A 22,039-nucleotide genomic window follows, 5' to 3' on the forward strand; every position below is an offset into this window, starting at 1 on the left:
AACAAGATTTACTTAAATTACCATCGGTAAATGACTTCCTTGTTTGGCCAACAAATGAGACACTCAGAAACTTACTCTGGGTGCAGCCTGATTTTCGTTTTTTAATTTTGTGAAGAAATTCTGCTTAAAAAGATATTCCTTTTTAAGTTTTCTAAGTTTTCTAACCACTGCTTTCCTATGAATTGGGAATACCATGACGAATGATTAGTCTGGTAATGTCAGTGTAAATTGTATGTCTTTAGCACAGCTATAGTGTCATTGCATAATAATCACAATGCTTTGTCATTTAGTTCAATATTCTACACTCCACTGTGCTTTAAAAGCATAAATATGTCAAGTCCATTTTTCTCATCTTTTCTTGTTTTGACATGATGGGAATCCGCTGACAATAAATGAAGTAAAATGTCACAGTACAGTGATATGCAGGGCACATGAAACACTGTGATTATAGTGCACATCAAGCAGCAATGCAAAGCAATGAGAACATCACAAAGTCTCTACTCCAACTACTGAACTCTGCACAAAAGTAGCCATAAACAATATGTAAACAAATGAGTGTGGTTGTGTTCCAATAAAACTTTATTTACAGACACTGATATCTGAATTTCATTTATTTTCACGTCACAGAACACTATTCTTCTTTTGACTTCTTTAACCATTAAAAAAAAATGAAAATAACATTCTTAGTTCATGGGCCATACAAAAATAAGGAGCAGACTGAATTTGGCCCCCAGACTATAGTTTGCCAACTCCTGTTTTCAGCTTGTCTTAAGAATCTAGGAAAATAAACACATACTAACCCAAAAGAAGTAGAAGGAAGAACATAATAAGGTTAAGAGCAAAAATCAATAAAATAGAACAGAAAAAAATAAAAAAGAAATTTCTATGTAGCCAAAAGCTGGTTCTTTGGAAAGATCATTAAAAATGATTAAACCTCTAGTATTACTGACCAAGAAAGGGAGAGAGAAAACACAAATTACCAAAATCAGAAATGATGAAGAGGTTATCACTACAAACTTTAGAGCTATTAAAAGGCAAAAGAGGGCTTAATGAAATGGACAAATTCTATGAAAGTCACAACATACCAAAGCTATTTCTCAAGAAGAAACAGAGTAATTAATCTGAATAGTCCTCTGTCAATCAATGAAATTCAATTTGTAATTTAAAATCTTTCCACCAAAAAACAAAACAAACAAAAAAAACCCCAAAACACTCCATATCCAAAAGGTTTCACAAGTGAATTCTCTCAAGTACTCAGGGAAAAAATAAACCAATTCCAAACAAACTCTCTCAGAAAAAGGAAGAGGTGGAAAAACCTCCAACTCATATTTTAAGGCCAGCTTTACCCTGATACCAAAACCAGACATTATAAGAAAAGAAATTTACCTACCAGTATCCCTCAGGAACACGGATACAAAAATATTTAAATTTTAGCTAATCAAATCCAGTATATAAAAAGGATAACACATTATGACCAAGTGGGGTTTATACCAAAAATTCAAGGTGGTTTCTATTAAAAAACCAATCAATATAATTTTAAGAGACTAGAAATGAAACATATGATCATCTGAGTAGATGCAGAAAAAGTACTGGACAAAATTCAACATCATTAATGGTAAGAGCTCTCAGCAAACTGACAATAGAATTTCCTCAACCTAGTAAAGAGAATCTATGAAATACCTGCAGCTAACGTCACATTTACTGTGAAAAAATTGAATGCTCTCTCCCAAGATCAAGAAAGAACAAGGCCAGTGTATTTCCTCTCACCCCTTCTATTCAACGTTAAAACTAGAGGTTCTAACCAGTGCAACTAGCCAAGAAAAAAATAAAAGGGATAAAGATTAGAAAAGAAGAAGTAAAACTGCTTTTATTCACATACAACATAATTGTTAATGGAGAAAATCCTAGGGAATCTATAATAACTACTAGAACTAATAAGTTAGTTTTGTAAAGCTTCAGGATACAAGGTCAATATTCAAAAATCAATTGTATTTCTATATATTAACAATAAACAATTGAAAACTAAAATCAAAACAATGAAATCATTCAAAAATATTAAATATTTAAGGGATAAATTTAACAAAACATATGCAAGATCTGGACACTGAGAAAGTAAAGATGACCTAAGTTAATGGAAATACATACGTGTATGTGTATGTGCACATGCATTTATGAATTGAAACTCTCAATAATGGTAAGATGTCAATTCCGTGGAAAGTGAGCCACAGACTCAATGAAATCCCAATCAAAATCCCAGCAGCCTTTCTTGTAAAAATCTACAAGCTGATTCTAAAACTTAGATGGAAATACAAAGGACATAAAATAGTCAAAACAATTTCAAAAAATAGTAAAGCAGGACAACTTATATTGATTCCAAGATTTATTATAAAATTACAGGAATCAAGACAGTGTGGGACTGGCATAAAGATAGACACACAGACCAATGGAACAAATTACAGAGTCCAGAAAGATCCATACATATATGGCAAATTAATTTTTGACAAAGTTGACAAGGCAAGTCAATTAAAAAAAAAGTTTTCTCCAAAAAAGGGTGCTGAAACAACTAGATATCCATATGCGGGGGAAAAAAACTGAATCTCAACTCTTATCTCACATCATAAAAATTAACTCAAAATGAATGACTGACCTAAATGTAAGAGTTAAAACTACAAAACTTCCAGAAGACAACCCAACAACCTAAGATTGTTGAGGTTTTTAGCACTGGTCCCCCAAACCCCAGTTCCCACAGGGCAACACATAATGGGCCAAGTGATATCAGCATATGCAGGAGCCTGCGTTACAGGAGAAGAATCCTAAGTTTAGGGAACCCAAATCTATTATATTGAACACCATGCATGCCTACCCTTTGTTCCAAATGAAGATAATATCTTTCTTTCAAGGCTGTAAGGAAGCCTAACCTTTGCTCTGGAGGAAGACACTCCATCTACCCTCCAAGGCTGTTCAACCTGGTATCTCAATTCATCTTGGGGAGTCCCTTTGTCTCTTCTATTTTGAATCATGTTTTTGTCTATCACGTGCCTTTCTTTCTGGTTTTACTCCCTTACCTTTACGGAACACATTTTCCATAGATGGGGGGTAAAGTTTCTGAGCTCGTGCATGTCTGAAAACTCCTTTATTCTACCCTCATACTTCAGTAATAGTTTGGCTGGCTATTGAATCCTCACTTGCAAATAATTTTCCTTCAAAAATTTAAAGGCATTGCTCTATTACCTTCTAAGTTTCAAGATTAAGTTGAGGAAACGGAAGTCATTCAAACTGTCTTTTCCCCTTTCTGAAAATTTGTAGGATTGTTTTTGACAAAGTTTTCTAAAACTGTTGATGATATGCTTGATATGGGTCTATCTGGGATTCTTTCAATCTAGAAATTAATATCCTTCAATTTTAGGAAAATTGCTGAATTAGTTCATTGATGATTTCTTTCCATTTTTTCTCTCTTCCTAAAACACCATTTATTTAGCTATTGGACTTTCTAGGTTGATCCTCTAATTTTCTTATCTTTTCTCTCCTATTTTCCATCTCTTTGTCCTTTTGCTCTACTTTTTCGAGATTTTCTCAACTTTATATTCTAACCCCTCTCTAGAGTATTTTCCTCCTTTTGCATTTTATTATTGAAGTATATAACGTAGAGGTCCACAAGTCTGCAGTGAATTTTAACATTGGTTACACCCAGGTAACACCCACATCAAGATACGGAAAATTTCCATACCCCATAGAATCCAGGTCTCCTCACAGTTAGTACTTCTCCTCTAGGGCAATTACTATTCTGACTTCTGTTACCATTGAGTTTTGCCTGTTTCTTTAAAATAAGCTTTACTGAGGTATAATTTTTATGCAATGAAATTCACTAATTTTAAGAGTACAATTTGATTTCTTTTGAAAAATGTATACAACTGCATACATTCTTCTGTTCACTAATCACTAAAGATTTGTCTTTTCTGGAATGTGACATAAATAGAATGATACAGTATATATTCTGGTGTCTGACTTCTTTCATTTAGAATAATACTTTTGGGATTCAACCATGCTGTTCATATATCAGTAATTTAACGCTTTTATTGCTGAGCAGTATCTCATTATATGGATATATCAAATTTGTTTATTCATTCACCAGTTCTCCATATAGCACTTCACAGAAATAAACACAAAAGTACAGGATACATCCTTGACCAAGGCTTCACAGTATTTCCACTGAGGTTACATCCAAAATTTCAAGGTACAAGAAATACAATCCATCATGAGGGTGAGTCAAAGGCTACAACATATAGCTGAATCAGTGCTACTATCAAAAGCACTTGATAATCTAATAGTTACTATAAAATAAGTACATCTAAAAACATAGGGTCATTTAAAAATGAATAGGCACATGTGAAAAAGAATCAAAAAGAACTTCTAGCATTAAAAAATACAGTCACTGAAATGAAAAACTCAGTGGACTGAGAAAATAGCAGATTAGGCACAGATGAAAGGGGAATCAAGAAACCAGAACACAGAGCTATAGAAACTGCCCAGAATGCAGCATATAGAGATAGAATAAGTAAGCAAAGATAAGAAGTGCAGAGAGCAGAAAGATAGGATCCATCATATGTCTATTATGAATTTTAGAAGGAAAAAAGGAGAGAGCAATATCCAATATATAATGGCTAAAAAATTTCCAAAATATATAGAGGACAGTAACTCTCTGTTTCAAAATAAATAAAAATAAATCCACATCTAGAGACCGTGTAGTAAAACTGAAGAACCTAAAAGCAATAGAGAGAAATGATATATTATCAACAAAGGAAAAATAATATATTGACAGCTAACTTTTCAAAAAGAACGCTGGAAGACTGGAGGCAGCAGAACAGTACCTTGCATGTGCTGGGGGTGGGAGCTGCCAACCTAGAATCGCATACCAAGCTAAACTCTTCAAGCGTGAAGGCAATAGAAAAATTTCAGACAGAAAAACCTGGGTAGGGATCCAGGCACCACAAATTTTCTGTTGTGACCTCAGGCAAATCATGTAATTTCTCACTTCTACATCTATAAAAGAGGGAGAATAATATCTCTCGCCATAAGGTTATTGTAAAAATTAAGTGTGATAATACATTAGCATCATTCCTAGCGTATGATGACACTGAATCAACATAAACTATTTTACTCCACACTCAACATTAAAACAGAGGTTTGGAGCAGCTAATTTTTCCTCAAAAATAACAGTAAATCAACGGATCCAGTTTTCATTATAAATTCCTAGAAGCTATACCACAACTTTAATTACTTTTAACCATAATCTTGAAGTATAAGAGGGTTTTTTAAAATCTCCTTTAGTTTAAATTAGAAGAGTTTCTAGGACTTTTAAACGGTCAGGTTACATGTAAAGGAGGCATGAAATATTTTGGCAATGTCGCACACTTGACAATACTTCTCTTACTGAGGTATAATTTTATCATGTATTCAAAAATGAATCAGCATCTTCTTGCAACATTTACTACTGAACTGATCCAGTCATGCTGCCCTACACAGAACGATCCAAGTATATCTTCAAGGAGAGTTCTATTCTCAGAATGAAAAGAAGAGCTCAGTTCAAGTTCATGCTCAGACCAAGAAGAAAAAAACATTGCTTCACTTGGTTCTAGATAATTATGACTTGTCTCCTTCATGACTCAGATCTAAACATAACAAATAAACCCCTGGTTCCAAGCTCTCCCTCCAGCTGCACCTCCAACCACACCCTTCCCCCCACCATCCTGCACAAAACACACACACACGCGAGCACACACACACGCGCACACACAGCTTTCTCCGCCAACATACCTGGATTTTTATCTTATACCAAGACTAAGACATACATTTGGGAAAACTAATAACTAGTTTACTTTCAAAACCCAAAACTGCTTAGGATGTCACTAATAATTCCTTTTTAAATTAAAACATGGTATTTATAATTCTTTTGTCTCCACAGTAATGGTTTTTAAATAGGAAAGAAAACATTGTTTTCAAACTAATTTTTAATGTGAGTGATATCTATCCAATTCAGTTATAATACATGTGAGGCTTAAGAAAAAAGTCTGCGTTAAACTATTTTCATTCTTACACTTCTGTATTTCTCTCACATTGCTCCTTTTCCTACCACAAGCTGTAAATTCCTGAAAGTAGATATTTATTCTAGAAACACTGAAGCAGCCTCAACTATAGCAATGTGAACAAAATAACACTAGTTAGAATAGTGGTAGCAAAACAACAAATTGAGTTTAATTTTCAGCATTTTGTACCACACTGAATGCAACCAATGTCCAGGCTCCACATATTTTTTTAATGTTTATCCAAATCACCAAATTCCAGTTTATTTCATGCAATGACTGCTATAAATACAAGCAATCAAACAAACATATAACCACAACTTCTCAAATTACTGCATCTTGAAGTGTGTTTTAATAGCAATAAATTAACCTACTATGTGAATACTAGTCACCAAAATAGTTAACTTTGAAAGTCATGATACCTCCCACCTCTTTATGTGGGGTTATAGTCTCAAGGACTGTAGCTTGCCATGAATAATGGAGAATATGACTTAATCATATACCCAGAGATAAGACGAAAATATCTGTAGCAATGAAGCTTTTTCATTTGTTTCCTCACCTGAGCTCACTTCACAAATACTTGAGAAACAGAAAATAACTGTCTGTGCAACACGAGAGAATCTAGATAGAGAATTTGAACAGCTTAAATGTTTCTCAGAAGTAACCATTACAATAATTTCTGCCCATGTACTAAATTCCACTGGCATTGTTAAAACATTAAAAAAGATAGAAAATGTTTATCATCCGCCACTGTCTCAAAATGGCAGCTTAAATTATAAATTTTCTCTTAAGTGCATAAATACCCTTTAAGCATGAAAATAATAGTAAGAACATTTACTGAATGCTTACTCCACATCAAGCAGTGTGATAAAAATGGCTTTCTAGACATCTACTGGAGATGAAACAATGCACCTTGGAAAATTACTGCATTTTTTTTTTAACTCTTCTCAATCTACACCTTAAATTTATCTAGCAAATGCCTGTATATGCCTGATTTTTACTAGGTATTCTAAGGCATAGTTTCACTAGGTCTACCATTTGTATTACGATTATCGAGGAAAGAAAATGTTTAAAATAATGCTGAGTACATTAAAATATATACATATTTTCATTTACAAATAGATGCTCAAATATTATTGAAATCATAATATGGATCAGTCCAAAAATGAGATGAGTCAGAGAATCAAAGAATTTTGGAGCTGTTGGGATCTCAAAACTTGTACTGGAACCCCCTGTTTCTTTGAAGACAAAACTAAGGCAAAGACATTGTTACTATTAACAGTCTATATAAAATAACATTTTATAGCACTTAAGCTTCATTTAAAAGAATAATTGATGAATCTTTTTATATAGATCAAATTATCATTTTGTAATGTAACTACTACCTGATCTACCTGCTTAATATGGTCAAGTAAAGTCACAGAACATGGCCTTTTGTCAAAGAGAACTGACGATCCTGCCATGTTGTTGGTAAGGAAGGGGGAGAAGGGGAAGAGAAAGGCCTTCGGTTATGGAGCACTTCAGGTTCACCTCCATTAAACTGTCTAATTTTCCCCAAAATCTTATAGATAGTATTAACATCTTTTTTGAGTGGGGCGCAGGTTGGGAAACATGCGCACGATCACATGGAAAATAAGCTGTAGTTCCAGAAGTGGACAACAGATCTATCTGACCCCTCCCACTGCACCACACTCAGGAAATGATCCTTGGAGAAATGTTCTCTGTAAAAGAATATCACTGTACATGTTGAGAAAATAAAGTATTGATCCAAAAGCTCTGTCAGGGCCTTTCTAGTTTTAGTGTGATATTTATACAAATAGACAGCAATTATCAGTTTAAATGAATAAATCTAAAGTTACTGAGGAATGGTCCAATCATAAGTTCTTGGCCTGAATTCTCTTCTCTTCAGGAACACATTAGCATATTGGTTTCCTCAATATTTTAAGCTTTCCCTTAGTAAACCAAACAAATTTTAAGGAAAAAAAAAATTACACCGCCTGGTGTTTTGCTGTCATCTAATCAATGAAACAATTCTTACTTGTCCTAGCTCAGGTCCCCTTCTATAGTGGCTATTTCAAATCTCCACTATTCTCCTTTCCTAACCCCAATCTCATCTCTCATCAATTGACCTTTACTTCTCTCCACCTCTTAGGGGCCATAAGCTTTGAACTCTCACCTTTTACCACCCAACCTATAAATACCTGTATCTATTCGCATCTCTTCCTTTTTCAGAGCGTCTCCCCTCCTATCAACGCTAGCATCCTGCCTAGTAACACAGCTAGCACTTAGCTGCTGCTTAGGAAAAGTACCAAATTCATTCTAGCCTAATTCTTCCACCCTGCTCGCCCCATCCTTCCCCACTTTCTCAGGGACCTCGATCAGCTCTCTCCTCGCTCCTCGTCGCCTACATCGTCACACATTTCCTCTTTATTGGCTCTTTCCTTAATAGCTTGTCATCAATCTTTTTTAAAAAAAACAACCTACAAACCTCTTTTAGTTTGCCTCAACTCTTTTTCTTCACAGTCAAGCTTCTTTAAAAAGAAGTGTGACTGGAAATTTTATGTTAAGGAAGTACTGTTGAATTTTTTAAGTAGGTAATATTACAGTTTTATTTTTTTTTTTTAAAGAATCCTTAACTTTCAAAGATACATATTGAAATAACTACAGATAAAAAGATACGATACCTCAGACTAGCTTAAAAATAATACATGGGACTTCCCTGGTGGCACAGTGGTTAAGAATCTGCCTACCAATGCAGGGGACACCCTTCGATCCCTGCTCTGGGAAGATCCCACATGCCGCGGAGCAACTAAGCCCGTGAGCCACAACTACTGAGCCTGCGCTCTAGAGCCTGCGAGCCACAACTACTGAAGCCCGCGCGCCTAGAGCCCGTGCTCTGCAACCGACAACGAACAGTAGCCCCCGCTCGCCACAACTAGAGAAAGCCCGCACGCAGCAACGAACACCCAACGCAGTCAAAAATAAAAATTAATTAATTAAAAGAGAAATAAATAAAATAATCCAACTGCGGGCAGAGATGATAGATGAAACAAAATTGGTCATGTGTTCATTCTCCAAGCTAGGTGATGGTTACATGGGGCTCATTATTCTGTTTTCTTTTGTATATGTATTAATACGGAAACTTTTTTCAAGTAGCCTATGCCCAGATTCCTCTTCTTCATTTTTGCAAAGTTTGGAAATGATATGCAGTCACTAAATCCACTGGACACATTTCAATCTTTGCCTTACTCGCCCTCTCCGAGGCACCTGGACCACTCCCTCCCTGCTTCCTACTTTCCTCTCCTTCGTCATTTGTTGTGAAGCTCTCTGTGGTTCTTCTCCTTGCTCTCTGCCTCCTGACCTCTCAGCCTCAACTGTGGGCTCCCGCTTCCTTTCAAATACACCCCCCTCTCCCCAGAAACTCAACCCCCCTGTAAATGCTGCTGTTTCCCAAGAGTTCCATAGCCAAACCTCTTCTTTTTTCATAGCTACACATTCCTCCTATGTGAGCTGGTCCATTCTCTCCTATAACTACTTAACTACACGTAAACCTCTACCTCTGAGCTCTGTCCTGAACTCCGGATACAAATGCCTCCTTACCTGAATATCCTACAGGAACCTGGAACAAATACGCAAAAGTAAACTGATTTATCTTTACCTTTTGCCCCGATAAAAACCTGTTCCTCCTCATCTCAATCAGTGGTTTCACTATCCCATCAGTCACCCTAGCCAGAAAACTAAGAATCATTCGTCTTAGGATTCCAAATCTTTCTAGCCCCCAACATCCAAACTCTTATTAAGTCATATCAATTTTACCTCTTAAATACTCCTGCAATCCATCTCTTTCCATAACTCCGACTGCTTACTTTAGGCTCTTTTCATTTCCTTACTGGACATTTTTGGGTTTTTTTCCCCTAAAACTGGTTTTCCTATCACCACTCTCCTGGATCCATTCTCCACACTGGAGCCGGAGGTCTTTCTAAAATACAAACCCAATAAATGGCACTACTCCATCAGAAATTCTTCAACAGTCACCCCATGTTGAGGAAAAATTCTAAACGCTTTGTCATGGTACCAAGTACTTCGAGATCTGGTCTCTCCCACTACATTGCAAGTATTCTGGGATTTAGTCATCAGAATGACCTAGGGTTCCGCAAACACAAAGCACTCCAATTTTTCCTTTGCTTTTGTTATGCCATTTGCGTAGAATGACTTTCCTCAGCCTCTCTCCAGTAAAAGCTTAAGCAACTTTCCTAACACAAGTCAAATGTCACATCATTCTGGAGGCTTCTCCTAATCTCCCTAGACAGAGTCAGGCTCTTTCTTCCAAAGGGTGTGGAAAACGGCATCAGTGGTTGAGATCCTGACTGAGATGAGTTAGACCCACTTGGGATGAAATCCCAGGTTCACACCTTATCATCTATGACTTTGGGCAAGGTCTCTAAGGCTGCTTTCTCATCTCTAGATAACAGCAGCGACTTCACAGGATTGCTGTGAGGATTAAATAAGGGGCTGCATGCAAAATACGCCAAAGAGTACCTCCCACAGAGTAAGTATTCAATACACGTCACTGTGATATTACCACGTATTCCCACGCGAGGCTCACAGCAACTTGCACCTCTCTCCCACACTACTGTGATGACACGAATGTGTGCCCACGCAGGACACAGACTATATTCTATCATCTCTTAATTCCCACCACCTGGCATATATTGCCTGGCACATAATAGGTCCTTAACAAATCTTGAATGAATGAATAAACAAATCTTGAATGAATAAATAAGATATTTCAAATCCTTATACTGTATACCATAAGGTCTTGATTTTTTTCTAGTGGTCTTACTAAACCTACTTTTTATCTCCTCCTATGAAACTGCTACTTTAAGTATAGTTTACAGAGCCCAACTTCATTTAATGGAAATAAAAGGAATTTTATAGTGGCCTTATGTTGTTTTCTTGTTTTAAAACATACACACACAAAATAAGTCCACAATACATCAATAATTTTCCAACATACCACTGTAAAATGCCAAATTTCTAAGATGGTATTCTACCTGTCGAAAAATGTTAAAGGGTAGACAAGGCAGGTTTTCTAAATCTGTGTCAGCTTCCTTACCGCCAGGGCCTGAGCAAACTTCAGGTGCTAAGATGTATTCCAGAGCATTAAAAAAAAGAAAGAAAGAAAGAACATGGCGCTTTTCATTCTGAAAAATGGTCCTGAAAAATTCTGAAAAATGTTATAAAAAAGAGAATAATTACTACCCACTGCTAAAAAAAATGAAATAAAAAGACAAGTCTGTATTTCAAAAACAGTTATTTAAAGTTGAACTAAGGTTTCAAATAGAATCAAAATATGTGTAGGCAGTGTTCAGGCTAGTAGGCGGGGGTGGATCTTGACCCTCAATAAATAAAATACAAAATGCAAAACGGTAAAAATATCAGATACTACCATATAACAGCATGGTATCTTTTCTCTACTTCCACACTTAACCTTTAAACATTAATGCCCTTTGAGTAATTATTCATCAATGGGTTTAATTAATGCAAACACCTCCTACTTCAGAACAAATCTGATCAAATACCTAGAAATAAAGGAGGGAATCAGGGAAAAGGAGAAACGCCTGTTAAAATATAGTTTTTCGGGTCTCCCATCAAACGTGTGCGATACATACGGTTCTGCACCGAGAGGCAGCAACCTGGGGGGGAGAGGCGCCGAAGGCCCGAGGCCCTGCAGCCTGGGCGGCCGCTCCTCCCAGAGACTACGCGGGGCAGTGGCCGGGCCGGGGTGGGGCCAGTGCTGCAACCGGGGCGGGCCAAATGGCGGGGCGGAAAGCCCGAGTCTCACCTCCACTTCCCCTTCCCAGCGCTCAGAACCCAATTCCGCGACCACCCCACAGCCCCCCTCAACACAAAGAGAAAGATTGTCTCTCCCCGCTCGGCTCAGTTTATCGGTCTTTCCCAGCTGTCGGGGACGCCGGGCTTTGTAGTTCTCCCGTCCAGGCCGCCCCGCCAAGGCCGCGAGCCCAGGGAGCCGCTGAACTACAATCCCCATCATGCCATGCGCGCCCGCGGCTCTCCCCGTCCCTCACGGCACGCACTGCCTCCCCCGCCGCGCACGGCCCCCGCGTCTCCCGCGGCGGGAGCAGGGGTGGGGCTGTCAAGCCGGATACCCCACCGCCGGCTCTGTAGCTGGCGCCCGTCTCCTTCGGATTCATTACCTAGGTGCCGCAGGTCGACCGACCGTTTTGCTGCGGTCCAGGTGGGGTTGGGGTGGGGCATAGGCCGCCGCCGCCGCCGCGGAGTCCGTTAGTTCGCGACGTGCGTGTAGAGGCGGCGGCGGCGGCGGCGGCGTACGGTTGCCATGGCAGCCGTGGGCCTGTAGGGCGTGGGGCTCGAAGTCAGCTCTGGGGAGGAGCCTGGGAACCCACCCAGATGCCGGGGCAGGGAGGCACTAGGGTGCGCCTAGGAGCGGAGGGAGACGGTGGCATGGAGGGGGACGGGTGACGAATTGAACTCCAGTGCTGCCGATGAGCCCTGCGCGGCAGCGTCCAATCCCCGTGGCAGGACGCGTGTCCGTTCTCTCGGCGAGTGCGGCGAGCCTGCTCTATTCGGAGAGGATGCCTGTGGCGTCAGAGGAAGGAGCGGCGCCAGGCTCCTTAAAGGTCGCTGGTCCAGCCCTTCCCTCTCCGCCTATCCCGGCATCCCCGCGGGCCCTGCCTCGAGGCATGTTTGGAGCCTAAGCCACCTCATTTGGGTTTTTTCACCAGTAAAACCGAATTTGCAACCTCTCACATCTCCTTTCTGCCGTTTTCTGTGTAGGATAGAAACGAATCATTTAGTAAAGTGTAATGCATGCGGCCTTTAGGATTATTCGGGAGGCTTGAGAATTTGTAAATGGCATTGATTTCACTTGAACATTGATCTATAATATTTCTTAAATAATCGTATGTGGGCTGGCCATGACCCGTCTCAGAGATGCCGTGAGTCTATAACCCACTTCTTCGTTCACGTCCTGCCGCTACACTGGGTGGCTGGCTGATAACCAGGGGCAACTTAATTGGTCTGATGCTCAACGTTTTAATCTGCAAAATGGAGATAAGAGCCATTTCACAGTGCTCGTGAGAAATAAAAGCACTGATGCTGATGAAGCACTCTAAAACAAAGCCTGGCATTCAACAGTAACTTTAAAGTATTAGTCCTTTGATCCATCGTGATAAAAGCCAGAAGGGTGGGCTCCTGGAGGTGAGGGTGTGGTTTGAAGAGGGAATTTTTCTGTAGTGATAGAAAAGCTCTATATCTTGCTTAGATTTGGGTTCCAAGGGTATATGCGTTTGTCAAAACTCATGAAATGCTACACTTGAGATTTGTACATTTCACTGTAGGTAAATTTACCTCAAAAAAAGAACATTAAAATAGCAGCTATTATTATTAGAGCTGTAGACTCTAATTGAGACCACAGACATATTCTAGGTCCAATTTCCAGAATATGCAGGTGAGGAAAATGAGGCCTACAGATTTAAGTAAATGGAGGAGGAAGGAGGCATTACTGACCCTGTCATTTTCTAGTAATAAAAGCCTCTCGAGAATTTATGATTGAAAATAGCAAGCTGCTGTGTGTCATCAATTTTCAGTCGGGGTCACCTTGTCCATAGAGATTTTGTGGAAGGCCAGTGTTCTCTCCAAGACTGCATATTCCTTGGGGGCTTACAATTTCAGGGTCACTTCTGGCTCTGAGCTCTTGTTTTCTCTAAACAGACTGACTCACATCTTACCTCCTGCAACGCTTTTTTCTCCTGCTGACACACAATGTGGAAAGCAGACTCTTTTCTTTGGTTGTTCGTATAGCAGACTCTTCTGAAGGTTTGGAGCAACCAAAGGGTTCTGAATGAAAGATGCAAATAACCTAAAATTATAATTCCCTGCTCTTAAAAGTCCTTCAGTATCCCAGCGGCCTTGGTATCCACCGACCCCCATCCTCTTTAAGTATGAACCGCAGCTTCCCACTCTCCATCATCTCTGTGGTCCCATCCCTCCCCTCCTCTTTTCTCTTCTTATATAGCACTTTTACTTATCTCTGTCTCCGAATCTATACTTAGGGTCACCTTCCATTCCTAAATTGTTTATCAAAGTACTTTCCTACACACAAAAAAGTGCCTTGCCAAGAGAAACTGTAATGCCAGCTATTAAAATAATTGTCTTCACCCCAGAATATTTCTGCATATTCTATTTGATTCAGCCCACAGTATAGTTACTCAATAAGTAAGCAGCTTTTGCACATGACGTGCTTAGGCTACCTACAGAGTGGATTCAATTATGAAAACTATTTAGTATAAGTGAGGAAGCAGTTGATAGTAGCTAGAATCTGATGTCCAAGAGAAAGAAAAGAAACCAAAGTCTTCGTGATCACAGCTTATATTGTGCAGAAGAAATGACAGCATTCAAAAAAGAAAATCCAGAACAAAACCTGAGTATGAAGCAATCACAGAAGCAACACCCGGACCTGTCACCTCTAGCAATTTGGTCACAACTGTGCGTATATTTTAAGGCTATAAATAGACTCTCCTTTACTCCTGGGGAAGATGATACTGATCAGCTCCCAGCTGAACACATGTTTAGTCAGGGTGACAGGTTCACCTGATCCATTGATCCTTCACCTGGTGTCCTGTGTTCACAGTCACTTGCATTTGCAAAGCAGCTGGCCGGGGTCGCAGTGCAGCCTACAACCATGAAGAGGTCTCCAAACGCAAGGTCCCAACGCATAACCCTCCTTGTTTTCTGAAATTGGGATCCTAGAGCCTCCATGCAGCGGGACAAGCCCCTTGAGGAGAGCGGATGACAGCAGCGAAAGGAAACAGCTGCTTTGCAGGAAGCTGAAGGAGGGCAGTCACGCACAGGAAGACCACGAGCCACTGAAGCACAGCCTTAAAAAACCTGGCGTGGCTCTGGACGGCTGGGAAACTACGGGGACTGCCCGTAAACTTTAGTTGGGTGTTTCCACTGGATACTTTCTACCAGTTCAAGTGATAGTTAAACACACTGTGCAAATTCAAAAGATGGGGCTGAAAGTAATACCAGATTTATCTCCTGACATAGACAATATGGTCAAGAGCCACCGCCCTCATTAAAGAGACTCTGTGGGAATTCCCTGGCGGTCCAGTGGGGAGGACTCATCGCTTTCACTGCTGTGGCCCGGGGTTCTATCCCTGGTCAGGGAACGAAGATCCCACAAGCCACAAGACAGCCAAAAAAAAAAAGAGACTTGGCGCTTCTGGTTCAAAGCCAGAAGTTTTCCCTCAGTTCTCAGTCCCCTGGCCTTGGTAGCCTTTGACTTTACCGACCCCCCTCCTTTGTGCTCCGTGACCTTGGTTCTCTTCAAAGCATCATCACTGCATTCCTCACCAGCTCTCCTACCTGCTCCTTAAACGTGGGAATGGCTCCCAGCGTTCAGTCCACAGACCCTGTCCATGTGCAAGGCTTCATCCCGGCCCCGGGCGACGCTCAGATCTCCCTCACTGGTTCTGGCCCCCAGGTTCCAGCGCCGCACCAAGCACGCAGGGGCTTGTTCTATTGCTCCTAATGTTCTCTTCACCTGGCATGCTCCCCCCTCCACTAAATTCTACCTGTTCCATCAAAACTAACTCAGGCCTTTACATGAAACCTTTCCAGGTCATTCCTGCTCACAATCCTACTATCCTGCCCTGTACTCACAATATTTCCCACCTATATCACCCACCTGACAACTAACCATACTGCCTCGTGACAGATCATGTATTGACTTCTCATTGGCTTTTGTCTTTTCTCCTCACTAGACTTCAAGCTCCTCTGATGTGCATTTCCGGGTACTCCCCAAAGCACCTTTATAATACCTTTTCTGGAAAAAGGACACAATAAATATTTTTGATTGGTGGTTCCTTAGCTTTTCTCCTTAGTGCAACCTCTCTCTGGCGGTCCTCCCCCTTCTGGTACTATACAGGACACCTGCAGCCTCTTAATACAGCCTGAATCCTGTGGGAAGGTGGGGCCACCCACATGGATTCAGGGGAGACGTACCCTGGGAGACAGTTCCCTTAAGACTTTTGGTATGGAAGGAGTTCAGGAGATAAGTGGCACTGAGTCCAATGTGCAAAGTCACCGTTACCCTTGAAGGTGTCCTAGAGCAGAATTGAGCAGGCCCCATCAGCTTTTTAATATGTAAAATGTGCTAGGCTAAGGTAGAGTCGGGTAAGACGAAATAGAATAGAAAGTGATTGAAAATTAAATGCAGACTGTATCTCATATTCCAGCAAAGCGTTGTGAGGCAGTTACTGAGCTGCAGTCTTTCAGCTTCAAACCTACCCTCTACTGCTTTGAGTTGCTGGTGCTGGAACTGCACAAACCACACTTCTCCTTTGCCATCTGGCTACCGGGGGCCCTGGAGGCAGAGCATGTGCCGGAGGAAAGGGAAGGGACTTGCTCCGTGCCAGCATCGTCCCCCCACCCCCGACGGCCCTCTAGCCTGGTAGCGGTGTTTCCTGTCTCCAGCTTCTTACTGCTCTTCCAGAACCAGCCTTACCCCCCCTCTTCTCCCTCTACCCCCAACTTACCCCCATCAGCCAGGCAGCACCCCCTTCAGAAGTCAGGGCCCCAGCTCCATGGCACCTCTCTTCGAAGCTGCTGGGTTCTGGGTGGTGGTCCAGTGGTCCCTGGTGGCCCAGTGGTTAGGACTCCGAGCTCTCACTGCCAAGGGCCTGGGTTCAATCCCTGGTCAGGGAACTAAAATTCCACGAGCTGCGCGGCACGGCCAAAAAAAAAAAAAAAGCTGCTGGGTTCTGATAACCACAGCCCCCTCTCTGCTCTGATCTCCAGCTCCCAAGGCAGTAGCTGCTTCTTGCAGCTAATTTGTTCAGTCCTCCAACATCTGTTTAACCAACTCCCTACGTTAAATTCTCTCTGTTGAAACACACTCTGGTTTCTTCTTTCCTGACTGGTGGACCCTGACCAATACGGATCAGGAAGTAAAATATATTTCCTACTGTGAATGTCGGTGGAAAAGAGCCAAGAACACTACCTTAGAGGAGTCGGGGTTCTTAAATAAACAAGCAGACGTCCTGCATGTCGAGGGACCAGTCCTGACAGGTGGAGGTGCTCTGCATTTCAGGTCTGCGAAGAGCAAAGACCCAGCTCCTCCACAGCAGCTGTCTCTGTTGGACCCCAGGCCTAGTCTGGCCCCTGAGCCTCACTGCCAATGAGCCTGCAGTGTTCTCCCAGAGCTTGGCCTGAACCCCAAGCTTCGTCTGGAATCTGACCTCTCTCAGAATGTGGAAACTCAGCTTTTTCACTTGCTTCCCTTGTATTCCTCATTGGCAAGTGGGAGGAAGCAAATAGCTAATGATGCAAAAAGCCAGGAAGTGGTACCAGAGGCCTCATAAAGTGAACTGGAATTTGGTGAATGGAAGGGAAGGATTAAAAAGATTTTCAGGGCAGCAATTTTGTCTCTCTGATGCTGTCTTTTCTTAAAGGTAATGGAGGAGATAATAAGAGAAGGAAATGAAGAAACTTGTACCTGTGTTTCTGTCTTATCCAGCCAAAATGAGGCTTTGCTCTGTTTTATTCACGAACTGTAGTTCTGCTTCAGTGCTCCCATTAGAAGTGAGACTTTCTTTAAAGACCAGAACTATTTTAGACCAGCCTCACTTAATCACATATTCCTAATGAAAAGAACTGCTCCCCATTTTAGGGCTTCAGAATATTTCCTATGTGCACCAAAATAAACACAAAACCTCTTGGCAGTAGCCTATGGGGATTCTCCTTGCTTGTGATTCTGTATTTCTTTATGCTAATTTAGAAATATGAACAGAAAACTCAGGATTCAAGGTTGTTAAGTGGATTTGTAGCACTCTGGAGTGTTGTGGGTACATAACTCAATGAATGAACCCATAGTCCCCTGTGACAGCTGGAGTCATGGTATTTCTTTGAGCACTGCAGTAAGTCATCGTGAATACTCTGCAAGGTGCTAATATATTCGCAATGCTTCTTTCCCCTAACTATTGTAGGACCTTATATTTAGCAGAAGGATACATAACCAAATATGCATTACTCGAAAATGTTGGCAAGAGTTACTTCGTTTGTGACAAGCAGAATATCTTCTAGCGAATTGAAAAGCACGTCACCTTCTGATTCAGCCACTGAAGCATGTTACGATGTAGGTGGCGTGTCACAGAGGAAAAGCAGCTTGTGATCAGGTTTTCTATTCTTAGAAGGCAGTCTTGTGGCAAGCAACCCCAGCCATGAAACATTGCAGGTCTGAATGAAAAACGGAACAGTTCAGCTGGGATCCCCTTCCTCCTTCCCGTTGCAAGAAAATACAAGCCATGCTAGAGGGACCCTCCCGTTCCTGGAATACCTCTTTTTCCCCCCTGGTTTCCTGTGTCCTGTTCTACTGTGACTGTAGAATGGAGAATGATGGGGTTGGGAGGTGCAAATTCCATTTCCTTTTCTGGCTCTTGTTTTTCTGCTACATTTTAGGTCTTCTTTGTGATTTATGTGCATAAATGCTACAACATCATAAATATTGGCTGCATGAATCATTCCTAAATGGTTAACTACTCAAGCAAACCGTTCATCATCCCATCTCTCCTTGGTATTCTCTGCTTGTATTCACCAGGCTGCCGCCTTCCTTTCTCAAATCTCACCTCAAATTTCATGTTTCCAGAAAACCCTCACTGAGAGCTGTGATAAAGAATTCTAACAGCCCTTACTCAACCTCATCTCTGTCCCTTTTCCCCCCAACTCACGGGTTACCTGTTCTCGCTCTCTGAAAGTGAAGTTACAATGACATGAAGTAGGACAGCAATTACACAAGTTTTGTAAAGTGTCTTCTTGATCTGTGCCAGGATTTACAGCCTCATGGCCAATAAGCATTTCAGTTTTGTTTTGTTTTGTTTAACATGTAAAACATACATAAAAAGTATAGAGTTGCATAACAACAACACCTGGTACCCACCACATCCTGATTTGGATTTTGATTATTTTTCAGATGCATGTTTTTTACTATTACTCTATCTCTGTGTTGTAAGCATTCTATAATATTGTTTTATGTGTTTTCAAGCTTTTTATAAATGTTATACTATGCTTTCTTGAGATTGCCTTTTTCTGTTCAAAGTTGTGTTTCTGAGGTTGATCCATGTTTATAAACGTAAAGTTAGTTCATTCATTTTATTTATTTTATTTGTGTGTTATTTTTGGCTGCGTTGGGTCTTTGTTGCTGCATGCGGGGTTTCTCTAGTTGCGGCGAGCGGGGGCTACTCTTCGTTGCGGTGCACGGGTGTCTCATTGCGGTGGCTTCTCTTGTTGCGGAGCACGGGCTCTAGGCGCACGGGCTTCAGTAGTTGTGGCTCGCAGGCTCTAGAGCGCAGGCTCAGTAGTTGTGGTGCACGGGCTTAGCTGCTCCGCGGCATGTGGGATCTTCCCGGACCAGGGCTCGAACCCATGTCCCCTGCACTGGCAGGCAGATTCTTAACCACTGTGCCACCAGGGAAGCCCAGTTCATTCATTTTAATTGCTGTAACAATATAATACAGTTCGTCCATTTTCTATTGATGGATATTTAGGTCGTTTTCAACCTTGGTGTCTTCAGGCATTCAGGCTGCTATAACAAAAAACCGTAGACTGGACGGCATATAAACAACAGAAATTTATTTTTCACAGTTCTGGAAGCTAGGAACCAGCAGATTCGGTGTGAGATTTCTAGTCATGGACAGCTGTCTTCTTGCTGTGTCCTCACATGGCAGAAGGGGAGGGGGAGCCCTCTGGAGTCTCTTTTAAAAGGGCAATAATCCCATTCACGAGGGCTCCATCCTCATGACCTAATCACCTCCCAAACACCCCACCGCTAAATACATACCATTGCATTGGGGGTTAGGACTTCAACATATGAACTGGGGAGATGGGACAGAAACATTCAGTCTATAGCAGTCCACCCTTGGCCCTCCAAAATTTATGTTGTACTCACATGTCAACTCAAAAGTGTAAAGTCCAAAATCTCCTCCAAATACCATCTAAATCGGATATGGGTGAGACTCAAGGTAAGATTTATCCTGAGGCAAATTCCCCAGCTGTGAGCCTGTGAAAGCAAACGTGCCTTGTGCTTCCAAAATACAAAGTGGTAGGATGGGCACAGGACCGATATTCCCAGTCCAAAGAGGAGAAATGGGAAAGAAGAAAGCAGAGACAGGTCCCACCCCTGTGGCTCCATGGCTTGTTGGTCCCATCCTTTGAGACCTAGCTGGAGGCAGCCGTGCCCCCAGGGCTCCTACACTCTGGGGGCAGTATGGATGCTGCCCAAGTTTGCTGCCCGAGCCGCACCTGGGGCAGCCGAGGACCATCCTGCCCGAGCGCAGGTTGCAGACATGTGATGTAAAGCAGTGCTGACGGCTACCCCTGAGCTCCTGAGAGCGCCAGCGGCCCCTCCTGCTCTCGCCCGCCCTGAACACAGGCCTGTGATGGAAGTGGCAGCCCCGACAATCTCTGAATCACCTTGGGGGGAAAGGAGGGCTATTCTTCCGTTGTCATGGAGAAGACCTCCTGGCTTCTATGGAGATGGCAGATCCATACCCCCCTCCTTGTCGAATGCTCACTAGGCCACATCCTTAGTGTTCTCTCCCAAAGAGCCCTTCTCATTCTTTTCAATATGGACACTCTGAGAATTTTACAAATCTTTAAGTTCTGTTTCCTTTTTTTAGTAACAATTTTGTCTTTAAGTCATTTCTCTCTTTTCACATTTTACCCTAAATAGTCAGGAAGAATCAGGCTACTTCTGCAACTCTTTGCTTAGAAACTGCTTCAGCTAAATATCCAACTTCATTGCTTGCAAGTTCTAACTTCCACAAAACATTAGAACATGAACACAATTCAGTTCTTTGCCACTTTATAAAAAGTACAGCCTTTCCTCTATTGTGCAATAAAATGTTCCTCATTTCCAGCTAAGACTTCATCAGAATGGCTTTTTCCATCTCTATTTCTACAACATTCTGTTCAGGATTACTTAAGAGGATTGAGGCTTTCTCCATGGCTCTCATCAGAATCGCCCCTAATGGTCTGTTCATGGCCATTCTAGCAGGCATCTCGAAACTTTTTCTAGCAGGCATCTCAAAACTCTTCAAGCCTCTACCCATCACCCAGTTCCAAAGCCACTTCCACATTTTTGAGTGTTTATTACTGCAGCACCCCACTCCTGGGACTTCACTGATACTAAAGATTGTACAATGAATATTCTTGGATCTTACCTTGTGCATATGCATAAAAGTTTTTTAGGGTTTATGTCAAGAAGTAGAATAATGGATGGTAAAGCATGTTGATCTTCAATTTTCTGAGATTTTACCCATTATTTCCTAAAGTGGTTATTCCATTTACAGTCACAAGTGCAAAAGCATTCCTGCTTCACCATATCTTGGAATTATCCAGCATTTTTATTTTGCTGGTCTAATGAGCATGGAAGTATGAAGGTGTATTTGGGTTTGAAATGGGTGTCTCTGTATGAGTGTTGCTGGTCAGGAATATGAGGCTGAAACCAAGGAAGCAGAGGAAGGCAAATATAAATTAGACAGTGTATTATCTATTGCTGCATAATGAATTACCACAATCTTATAGGCTCAGTATAGCACACATTTATTATCACAGTTTCTGTGGGTCAGAAGTCCAGGGACAATTTAGCTAGGTTCTCAGCTTCAGGGTGTCTCCCAAGACTATAATCGAGGTGTTGGCCAGAGCTCAGGTCTCATCTGAAAGCTTTACTGGGGAAGGACCCAGTTCCAAGCTCACCTGGTTGTTGGCAGGATTCAGCTCTTTGCAGAAAGTTGGACTGGGGGCCTTAGTTACTTGCTGGCTGTTGGCCAGAAGCTGCCTTCAGTTCTCTGCCCTCTGAGCCTCTTCATAGGGCAACTTATAACATGCCAACTTGCTTCATCAAAGCCAGCAAAAGT

General features: G+C 41.5%; 1 protein-coding gene across 12 annotated transcripts in view; it reads right to left on the reverse strand.

Annotated features, from left to right (window-relative positions):
• Positions 1 to 13,186, reverse strand: part of KATNAL1 (katanin catalytic subunit A1 like 1) — a 192,223-nt gene extending 179,037 nt beyond the window's left edge. For 3 of the 12 annotated variants that reach the window (XR_014236887.1, XR_014236888.1, XM_082365169.1), the window contains exon 1: positions 12,299 to 13,183. Coding sequence is in view for 7 of the 12 variants with exons in the window: in XM_082365169.1 (XP_082221295.1) it covers positions 12,299 to 12,359 (61 nt within the window). In the remaining 5 variants the exon portion in view is untranslated. Of the gene's footprint in view, positions 1 to 11,196; positions 11,637 to 11,752; positions 11,906 to 11,925; positions 12,064 to 12,298 lie in introns of those variants that run through there. The other 9 variants (XM_082365173.1, XM_082365171.1, XM_082365170.1 and 6 more) reach the window with 6 other exon arrangements.
• Between the last annotated feature and the right edge of the window lie 8,853 nt (positions 13,187 to 22,039).

The sequence above is a fragment of the Balaenoptera borealis genome, assembly GCF_965194805.1.
Source record: "Balaenoptera borealis genome assembly, chromosome: 18".
Classification (NCBI taxonomy): Eukaryota; Metazoa; Chordata; class Mammalia; order Artiodactyla; family Balaenopteridae; genus Balaenoptera; species Balaenoptera borealis.